The sequence below is a fragment of the Syngnathus typhle genome, linkage group LG13 (genome assembly GCF_033458585.1).
Source record: "Syngnathus typhle isolate RoL2023-S1 ecotype Sweden linkage group LG13, RoL_Styp_1.0, whole genome shotgun sequence".
Lineage (NCBI taxonomy): Eukaryota > Metazoa > Chordata > Actinopteri > Syngnathiformes > Syngnathidae > Syngnathus > Syngnathus typhle.
In genome coordinates, this window is record NC_083750.1 from 10210570 (window position 1) to 10221845 (window position 11276).

The 11276-nt window shown below is 44.0% G+C and overlaps 1 protein-coding gene across 1 annotated transcript; it reads right to left on the minus strand.

Annotated features, from left to right (window-relative positions):
- Positions 1–473: 473 nt before the first annotated feature.
- Positions 474–2798, minus strand: LOC133165414 (ADP-ribosylation factor 3-like). Its single transcript, XM_061295062.1, has 5 exons — positions 2680–2798; positions 1928–2115; positions 1745–1855; positions 1543–1667; positions 474–1430 (listed from the first exon to the last, which is right to left on the minus strand). The coding sequence occupies exons 2-5, from the start codon at positions 2070–2072 to the stop codon at positions 1272–1274; spliced, it is 540 nt and encodes a 179-aa protein (XP_061151046.1). The 5' UTR covers positions 2073–2115; positions 2680–2798; the 3' UTR covers positions 474–1271.
- Between the last annotated feature and the right edge of the window lie 8478 nt (positions 2799–11276).

Here is an 11276-nt window from a genome sequence, read left to right on the forward strand (position 1 = left end):
GTAAAATGAGATTGACCGGAGAAGCTCTGCATCAGTCTCCACTGTGTCATGTGGCTTTGAAGGGTGAGTAATTTTACTTTTTATTTTTGCATTGTTGCTTGAACATACCCGATTTCAGACGCAAACGGAAAATCAGCACAACGATAAATGCAATAGAGCCTTATTCTCGCATGTACTGATAGAGCGAGGGGTGCCTTTAAAGAAAACGTGGCTGAGTAGCGTTAGCGTGCCACACACAAACCAAGCCGATGGAGCAGCAGGATAGTGCGGCCCACACAAAGCCTCCCCATGAGCAGCCCTGGACTTGTCCACCCCGCCTCCGTTTTATAGGCATGGCTGCATGAACCATAGCAGCCTCACCAACCTGCAAGAATCTTCTCGGCTACTTTCTATGCAGTGTGCATGCGGCAGGTCACTCGCTGCTTCAGGCCAAACATTAAAGTTTTCTCCGTTAACAATGAATTGCATTTCCGTTAAACATTTAAACACTTTTATTGCATAGTCACGTATAAAGAAATCAATTTCAGATACATTGAATCTGTTCACTTTAATTACAGTGCTTTACTCACGACACCCATAGATTAATTCAAACATTCCAATAGTTATAAATCACAAAAACACCCCCGCCCCAACTCCCAGATATATTGGGAGCTGTGCAGTAACAGTGAGGGAAAAACCAAGAGGCCAACATTTGTCCTCGTAGATGAAGGCATATTGTAAGGTTTCTGTTTACGCCAAACGTGCCAATGTGCAAAGCAGAAAATGTAGAAGAAGTATTATTTATTGCTATTTAAGAATCTTGCCTCCCTTTCCAAAAGGCGTTGCGGACAGCCACGACATTGCACTGTCAGGAGGCGTGCCAAACGTGTGAGAAACTGCGGTGCATTGTTTGGAAGTTAGCGTATGCTCCTTAAGGCAAACGTGGACCTGAGAGTGAGAAAATAGAAAAAGAAAATGCCTTTTCGACAGGATCTGTCGCACAAAACATTCCAGTGTTTAACAGACGCAAAGCGGCTTGAGGTTGATCATCTGGCAAATTGCCGCAAATGCATTTTTTTATGCCAACTGGTCATACGTTTCCCTCGTCTATCACCTAAGTCAAACAATCAGTCTAGAAAAAGTCAAGTAGGTTGGCCCATTACCAAAATCTATTACACATACATCAAATACAAACGTATTCAGCTTTGGCCGAACCAAGTAATCAACTGTCCAGTATGTCTGCTGTAACAACAGCTCAGTAAAGGCAGAATGTAAAAAACAAAAAATGCATATTAGTTGTTCTTCAGCCTGTTGGACAACCAGTCCAGTCCCTCGTAGAGGCCTTCCCCGTTTGTGGCGCAGGTCGCCTGGATGAACCATTGTCTGTCGCGCAGGGAGTGAAGACCCAACTTGTCTGTGATTTCTGCTGCTGTCATGGCGTTGGGCAGGTCCTGTCAATGCATCCGTTTCAGAAGAAAAGACAGTGAGACAATATTCTTGGGAAACAAGTCGCTGGGAATACGTCACTTTTTCCGAATGATTCATTCCGGGAAAATGACTCACCTGTTTATTTGCAAAGACTAATAGCATAGCGCCACGCAGTTCGTCCTCCGCCAACATCCTCATGAGCTCCTCGCGTGCCTCCGTGCATCGTTCTCGGTCGTTGCTGTCCACTACAAAAATGAGACCTGTGACAGAAAGACACATTAGGTGGGATAGATAAAGACACAGCTCAGCTATGGAGCAGTGTGATCCCTTTGCATGCCTTGAGTGTTCTGAAAGTAATGACGCCACAACGGTCGAATCTTGTCCTGGCCGCCGACGTCCCACACCGTAAAGCTGATGTTCTTGTACTCCACCGTCTCCACGTTAAAACCTGCCAGGCAGAAAGTGCAGTCGTGTTAATGTTCTCGCTCAGAGCGCTGCCAAAAACGCAGATGCGGATTACCTATTGTTGGAATGGTGGTGACAATCTCCCCAAGCTTGAGCTTGTACAAAATTGTGGTTTTGCCGGCAGCATCCAAACCCACCATAAGAATTCTCATTTCTTTCTTGCCCAAGAATTTGAACAAGTTTCCAAATATGTTTCCCATGTCTGCTCCTGTTTTTGTTAATGGGAATGTACGTTTGCCTTGTCTGGGGAAACAAAAACAGCCATTGACATGGAGATGTTGGGTCACGTGCTAACGTGACGTCACACAAGCGTTATTGAAAATAAGACCAGGCTAAAGTTATTAAAAAATGAGACCAGGCTAAAGTCATGAGGATCAATGGAAATGCTTATAAATGCAGTAAAAACGTTAAAACCGCCATTCGGCCTGTACGGAGAAACAAACGCCGGCTTGTGTTGAAATGTTAAGTATCAAATTACACAAACAAGCAGCTTGCTTCCAGTGCGAAAGTGCAATGCTAGCGTTATACCAACACACAATTACGTCGTCACGTAAACAGAAAACTTTAAGTCGCGATTTAATACTCCGAGGTACTGTTATACGAAATGAATAGCAAAAAACTGCCGATGTTGCGCTTCGGCAGTCAGCCAACCGGTTAGGTTAGCACACAGCAGCTCGCTTTAATTAGCCTTTAGCTCCTGCGCACAGCATTGTCAACGTCACTCTTTAGTTTAGAACAAAGTACGTCCTGCAATGACCATGCGGAAGAAAGACAACGATGAAGTAGTTTCTCAGTATGACCACTTACACGGAGCTGTGTGTCTTCAAGGCGTTTCCTTCCTTCGGGAAATGGCGACCATTTGACACGTCACAACTTCCGCCGTGCCTTCTCTTCCGCGTTCCGTACTTTTCCCGGAATATCGCCCCGCTGTGGTCAAAAGGGGCACTGCATTATGCATAGTTGCCTTTTAAAAGAAGTTTAAAAAAAAACATTCCGTTTGTGTCCGAGATTATTTTTATGTATGTGGTGTATTTTTTTAGATCCTTGACAGTTTTTCATAGAAAAAAAAGTAAGTTGTTCTCCCAGCGTTGAGTAAAACCAGTCTCTTTAATTGTATTATCTTTATCGCTAAATCAGCCAAAGTATTTGTTGTAGGGGTTTTAAACCACAATAAATCCACTTCCTTTTTCTTCTTCAGCCTAGCAGGTCATTAAAAAAGAGCTCATTGAGAGGCCAGTTGAATTTTAACCAGGGTCAACTATGCCGGTTACCCCCAGCAGGGGGGGCAGCAGGAGGCCAGTAGAGTTTATAGCTGGTGACGGACCACACAGAGAAGGGTCATAACACCCTCTTTACTCCCCTCCTCAAAACCATAATTTGTGTTTGGCCCTGCCAAGCGTTCCAGAGATCTCTTTCAGCATATTTGCACGCATTGTTGTCATTTATGTGGGTGTTGTTTACCCGGAAATTAAAAACAAAAAAAAGATTTACAACTGAGGATCTTCAAGAAAATTACTAGTTTGGGGTGAATATCATTTATATTTATTCATCTCATTTAAAAAAAAAACAATGTACATGCATACCGATTGTCTATATCTTATCTCAGAAGCTGCACATGACAAGCATGTCTCTAAAGCATATTGATAATTCTCTGAAGAGAGCTATTCAAATGTTTTAATGAATTATTTTCTTCATTCAGTGTCTACGTTTCTAGACCAATTAACCTTCTGGAAATGTGAGGTGCTGCACAAATCAAAATGAGACTCACTGCATCTGGACATCCGCATCAAGGTAGGTCAGAATATAAATGTGTAAATTAATCCGTTTTTTTCTTTGATCAAAAGTATCACAATTCCGTGACTGCACATGACAAACAGTTGCAAAATTGTTTTACGAGGTAGGAGGGATCTTGACTGCAGCTTGAGGAATACGAAATCTCCTCACTCAGCATGTGAGTGAAATAATGTGACCTTTCCATTCAGATATGACCATGTTTTTATTGAAGCAATCAAAAAATAAAATCTCCAAAGTGCTTGTAGTCACAGTTCTGATGTTAGCCCTTTTGCTGATAGTGTTTCCTGTCGCTCAAAGGTGATTCGCTAAGTACTAAACGTTACTTCACTACGTCACCTTAGCTTAGCTCTGTTGTTCTTTCGTAAACACAAATCATGCCGCTGACCTCGCTAGTAAACAACTTGAAATTGGCTTCTGTGAAACACACACACACGCATATGCACATACAGCGGTTTCCAAAACCACTTTCTGACTTTTTCTCGCTCTTTGCCTCATCCTTTAATTTCATACTGAAGACACCCAGTCAAAGAATTCTCTACTCCCCCCCCCAAAAACAAAACAAATGGTCTTTTCCTTTTGGTTCAGGTGGTGGTCAGCCAATAAGAGCCGTCAATCAAATCTCATCAATCTTCCAAATAAATGACTTATTAAGGATTTAAAAAAAAAAAACTCTTTGTAAGAGTCCAAAACCTGCAACATTCTGGGTTGCATGCTTGTTTAGAAGAATGAAGAAGCAATTAGTTGGGAGCTTTGCCTTGGCTCTGTTGACCAGTTTAGAAAGTGACATGTGCATCAGAATGCTTACTCTGTCATTCCGCTGATTTAAAACACACATTTGTGGCATTCATTGCTCCGCCGTGTTCTATTTTACACTGCATTGTCTCTAAAGTGACACAATTCCAATCACTTTTCTCCCATGTAGCCCAATTTAGACGAAGCTTTGGGTTGGAATGACTTGCCAGTAGCAATTTTCAGATTTCTCTGACCATTTCTAATGTTGACTCGTGTCACTAACATCCAACGATACAGTATATGGCACAAAAGTCAAATAAAACTTTGTAAAGTTAGATACCAAACCCTGATATGTTTTTGAGAAAAAATGTTGGAATATTTTCCACAAAAGGATTTGATTTGTAAGGACATAAATAATGTCAACTCACAACAATGTTTTATTTTTCCCATGGTAGTCATACTGTTATAATTTTTAAGTCAAAGATGAAGAAAGTTAAATGTGAATAAATATTAAATATGAATCAATTGATTTTACATCAACTTTTTTTCCTACTCCCATCTATGATGGACCTGGCCCATCCCCGCTGGAGACATCTGAACAAGATTATAAATTCCGCAGACGCCACAAAACTGCTTGTTAAAAGAACCTACGTGGAAAAATACTTACTTAACCCTGGTCAAATTCCGAATTTAGCGCCATCCCGCCTTCCTTAGTAGCGAAGACGCTTGAGGTCCCGTTAAATCCATCATATCCTCGCTCCGCGTTCTTTGCACCACCACCTTCGCCGTCATATCTCCCCACATACTGACAGTTGTGACGTGTGGACACAGGACTATAAATAGGACAGTAGGAGGTGAACATACCCCCCCCCCCCAAAACCCCCCACTCTATCCAGTCTAAAAAAACAAACCGATAAATTCTGATTGCTTGACAAATCTCCCGTTACAATGTTATGGTCTCCCTCAATCCCCCTTAAAATGTCTCCGGGTAGATATCCGCGTGGATCGTAATCCTCCTGCCATTTATGGCTGCGCGTCATAACAGATCAATATGAATGTATGACTAAGCAAAGGGGGGGTTGCCGGGGGGGGGGGGGTCAAAGAGGCTTCCTAGGGTGAGGGAGCTCAGTAGGGGCCTTGCTCCCCGCTAAGTGGGGATGAAAAACACTCAGCAAGGGGCTTATGGGAATGCAGTGTCCCATATTCCTACGAGCAAATATGTTCAAGCATTTAGACAAATAACGTTGTGCGTCAGTAGGGGCAATAATCGTCAACATACTTTATTTCCGCGGATGGAAAACAACAAGAAAAATGGGTTGGCTCTGCATTAGTGCTAGCAAAGCGGTCCGAATCAGTCCGAGACGTAACGCAACTCGGAGGGACAGGCATGGGATGCCTCCCTCTGCGTCTCATGTTCAGGATGACGGCTCGGTCCAAAGGCTCCAGCCAGGAAACAAACCCGACATTATTGCCGCCGCCATGAGAGGATCCACGCTGGCCCCCGGCCGCCGGCAACCGGAGCCAGCGGGCACCGTACCCCACGCCTCTCACAGCAGGGGGCGCCACAGAGGGAGACAGGCCGAGGGCAAAGGATCAATGTGCGGCGGTGTCGTCCGCCAATCACCTTTGTGTGCTGATTGAAAAGGTTGCTAAGGGGATTTACATACATACATATTTTATTCCACTCCGCCCCGGCTACATGCGGACAACTTTTGATTCAGTGTGCGTCATCACGTCCGGGCAATGCTTTTCATCTGCACACAAAATTGTTGGTTCCTGTTATGTTTATTCTCTTACATAACCTTTGTAAAGAGCACAGATTCACGTTACTTTTGTTAGCGTGTTTTTATTTCCTGAACAAGCCTCATCACAATGATATTCATCCGCTGACCAATCACACCTCCACACCGCACGGAGAAGGGCAACAAAAAGTAGAGCATACCAAACAATGCAATATGCAAACGAGAAACAACACTTCCAAGTCAATACATAACAGTTCCTTTCAATCCAAAGATGCGTACCGATGAGAATATCCTTTGAACAGACGAGACAACATTGGAGCTTCTCGCTATCAGGTGCTTGCCGGCGGACGAAAGGATAAAAGACGGAAGAGGCTCACTCATGTTCTGGGGCTGCTTTGCTACTTCTGGCCCTGGTTATCTTGAATCTGCCCATGTTACAATAAAATCTCAAGATATTCTGAAAGTACAAATGTGCTGCCTTGTGTCAGAAAGCTTGAAACATCTGTCCGTTATGTTCGTCGCCTGCTTTGCTGAATCTGCAGATACCAATGAAATCTCAAGACCCGAGCCAAAAAATTGACTTTTCCCTCCAGTGTATACTGGACGTTCTATTCATATGTCACCCTTCAATCCATCTAAGCAGAACTGGCTGAAGAACATGAGAGCCAATGGAGTCAATGAGCGACATCTTGGGACATCCGTGACAGATGGTTGAGACAAGCCCTAGCAGGATGCGCTACTTCCCAAAAGACACGGTGGCCTCAGATGTCAGGAAGGACCGATTGTTACCTCGCGGGATGCGAGCCTCACTGGCAAGGCCATAAGGGTAAACACGAGCACCGCGCCAAGGAAGTGGATTTGGTAGTGGAGGGTGACTCTGTTGAATGTGCATGGTCCATTTCTCAAAAGCAGGGATTCACAAAGTGTTCTACGTGCGACCCTTTTGGGAAAGTTGCTTCAAAGAGTAGAGTCTTTGCGAGATGATGCTTGATGACACGCCTCCTTTCTCACTCCACCCAGAAAAATCACAGGTGATGGACAACTGAGAGGAAAGTAAAACCAAAACTCAGACATAACAGGACACAATTAAGTGGACTTGGATAATTTGTGGTTGGGAATTCACTGATCTAAAAGCATCTTGCCCCTGAGTGATTATTTTGCGCTGAAGTGTGATTTCCCATCTTTTTGCAGATGCTGAGGACTTTGCCCAACTTGTAATGGCAAAATACAGACAAAGGCAACAAAAGAAACACCCAGTGTGCTGCGAAAGTGACAAGACAGCTGTGGCTCGAGTCTATCATCGAAAAGTTCCACTACAATTTGCAAGTGACTGATGATAATATTCACACCCAGGGATATCGTTCTAAAATTCTTCCAGACATTGTTTTGATGTGTGTGTGTGTATGTGTGTGTGTGGCTTGACAGCGCACCTGTCTGCCTTCAGGCTGCGCAGTCTACTGCAACCTCTCATTTCTGGCTTGCGTTGGTGCGCTAACGCATTAGCGGGCTTGTCGTGGCACCTTATTGACCGGCTGACAGGGTCAGAGGTGTCAAACTGCTCGCGCTGACATCACAACGGACACGTAAGGGCACGGGCGAATTAGCACGATACCTGAGTCAATTCACGCTTGGGGGCCTCCCCAAGGCAAGTGTGAAATGTGCACGTAACACACCCGCTAGCCCTCTAAATGACACACTTACCACACAACTTTTTTAAGGCACTGGTAGGTAAAAATCACAACTAAAAAATGACACAAAAACACCCACAAAAATCACAAAATTCCAAAAAAAAAGTAAAAAATAAGACACCCACAAAATTCCGAAATAAAAGTCAAAAATTCGTCCTTTACTTCACAGATTTTTTGATCAACCTAAAATCTTCTATTTTATTTTTTCAATTGTTTAATTCGTTTATATTCGGTTATTTACATAGCGGTGATATAGTTTCATGTTAATACTCCATAAATTCGAAATTAAATATTTTGTAGAATTAAACTATGAAGTATTCAAATGACATTTTTAGTTATTTGATATGGATGTTGTTGTTTTTTAACTGTATTGTTAAATGAATGACATTTGAGTATTTTTCATTTATTATAACAATGAGCAAATCAATAGAATTTGCACATTTTATTTATCACTATTACCCATTTTTTTCCCATGACCGTACTCTTCCGGTCATTTGACCACTAATTACAAAACAACACATTCTTCCTGTCACTGCATACAATTTGCATATTTTGTGCACAATTGACTGTTTGTGTGTAGGATTTCCATCCTAGTAATTTGTGTCAACTCCTCCACAGATATATCCTGGAATATATCATCATCTCCTTTTTTTCTTATCCTTTAATGCGAGTGTGGCCTCTACAAATGGCAAGAGTTTGGAACATGAGTCCTGGCCAGCGAAGACAACATGGAGTGTCATCCGGAAGAAAACGGCTTGACGCGAGCCAAGAATGTTGGGTGTCTCTTTCAAAGTGCCATAATGAGACGTTTTCCCTGCTTGTATTGTGACACCGGCCAGGTCCCGCAAACAATCAATGTGAGTGAGTGACACAATGAACTTGATGTGCCGGGCGGGCAAAGACAAAATTATGTCTTTTGGAGATCATTTTTAAACTCACGGCACGGTACTAGAACATAAAAATCAGCCTTAAAAAAGCCGAGCTCCCCCGCTGACCAAGACCTTCCAATTAGGGGCTAATGTTATCTATATTAACCCTTCGCCCCCCCTTCGGCAGCCTCCCCGGCTTGACTTTATTAGGGTGGCGGCGAGAGGGACCGAAGGGGGGGGGGGGCCTCAATAAAAACAACACTAAAAAGCAATTACAGTGCTGTGAAGAATGGGACTTGTCAGTAATTTGCCTTCTAAAAAGCGAGGAGATTGCAGGTCTGGGGCCGATTGGAATTCTGAGCCCGCAGTGTAGTGTGGGAAAATCAGTGGGAAGGCAAGCGCCGCTCTTTGTCAGCTAATTACTGGAACTAGCAGAGGCCAGCGCCAGGACCGGCTAATGATAACACACCCCTGACGCTGCATGGCCAACCCCCCCCCCCCCCCTATCCCGCTCGTCACCTTGTCGTTGATGGGGCTCATCTCGCACACTCGGTTATGCAGGTGTAACCAAAAGATGGACTCGTGAGTATCGTGTGAGTAAAAGTAATCCCCTGACCACGCATGTGTGTATTAAAATGTGTATAAAAAAGTCGCGTTAACACCTATTTTCTATTCCAATTTACAGATGTCAGGATGGGGCACTTCCTGCCTTTGCCCCAAAAGTTGAGTGGCAACTACCTAAATGAGACAAGAGTTGAGTGAAACTGCTGCTGGCGATGCAGGTGAGTTCATCTTACCTTTTCAACTGCTCGGGACTACATGCACCCACGCACGCACACTCACACACAAACATGCACCCACACACAAATACACACGTGCGCACACGCAAGGGTGAAAAGGTGACTAATGAGTGATCATGTCTGCCTCCTCCCCATTGCACCTCTGATCTGCTGATGACCCTTTGTCATACCCTGCAGGCAGCCCCACTAATTCGGCGTCTGGGCCGGACCACCACATCATACGGTAACGTAGAGACGCACACACACAAGCTGAAGTGCATGAAAACGTCTCCCATGCGGCAACCCCCAGCGGCCCCTCGTTATCTGGCAAAGGTGCCGAGAGTTCTTTGTTGGCCGCAACAATACAAACAGGCACTTCAAAAGGCGGCTTTACAGGTGTCACCTCTCCCCACGTTTCATTCAGATGGCGTTGAAGGCAGGCGGCGGGCTTCGCACCTCAAAGCTTGCCTAAATAGGCCTTCGTGACCACGCCACCTTTTGACACTGACTGGCGAGGCCACAAAATAAAAATAGCTTCTTTAATAGTTTCTCTCTAGGCTTAAACATTGTTTTGATTTAGCTGGCAGTTGACATAAGGCTAACAGTTTGTTCATCCTTGGTGGCGCCATGCTTGGTGTGGATGACCTCAGCGTGGGAGGTCAGTCCAATTTCTTCTTTATCAAATACTATTCAATGGTATTTCAGAAATGGTTTCTTCCTGTGCAGAGTTTGCATGTTCTCCCCATGGCTTGGTGGGTTTTCTGCGCTTTCCTCCCACATTCCAATGACATGCGCACAGTTATCCGTAGATCTCTGTGTATCTATTTTCCATTTTGTCTGACATTTTCTCTTCTCCTTTATTCCATTGTTTCGACATCTACGTGACATGGGTTGTCCTCACCTTGAAACGTTTGCTGTTGTCAGCGATGAATGTCCGAGTGAAACTCCCCCGCGTTCCCCCCTATAAAATAAAAAGTAAAGGGCTCAGTGATTGCAATTAAGTCCTTTGTGTTGCTTTTATATGGTTATTGGCTGCTCCCGCTCTCAGTTTGGCCGTGTCAAAGTTCTCACAGTCGGGAGGACATGATTCGTCCTCTGGCAACTATCTGCTAACAATGTCCGTCTCACGTGGGTGACAAAGGCCTCTGGAGGCTCTGCGTTGGCCGCCAGCATGCTGGCCGCCCGCCCTACCGCCCAGCTCTCTGTCCATCTTGACTGCCGTTTCATGTTTTCCCTTTTGGACCTGTTTGTGTCCCCATTCACTTGGCGTCAACTCCGTCAATCAGCTGTCACCAAGGTTCATAAATGCAAAAAAAAAAAAAAAGATTGCATGTTTGTAACCTGAGTTGAACAGAACAACACATATGTGTTTTTGTTTTGTTGTATTCTCCTCGCTCATTCACCTGCTTGGTTGTTTGTGCGCTAGCTGGGCATGAATGAAAAGCACAATATGACTTTTTGAATGGAGTGTGTGCGCTAATGTGGTTCAGTAGGAATGCGATGAGGCCTCTGGTGGTGACATTGTCGCAGGACTCTAAAACCGCTATATGGGGTCTGCAGGCTGAGCTGGACCACTCCATTCAGTACTTAGGACCTCTAATCTTTCTCAACTCTCTTTTTTTTCTTTTCTTTGTATGGCATCTCAAAAAAATTAAAAGATGCATTCTGTTGAGTCTCAAGGGACTTAAAGGATGAGTTCATCTCCTTTTACTGTAAAATGTTCAAATCAGTCGACAAAAAGTTTTTTGTGAATATAATTTTACTTACTAACATATACATAGCAGAAAATAAATAATTGTA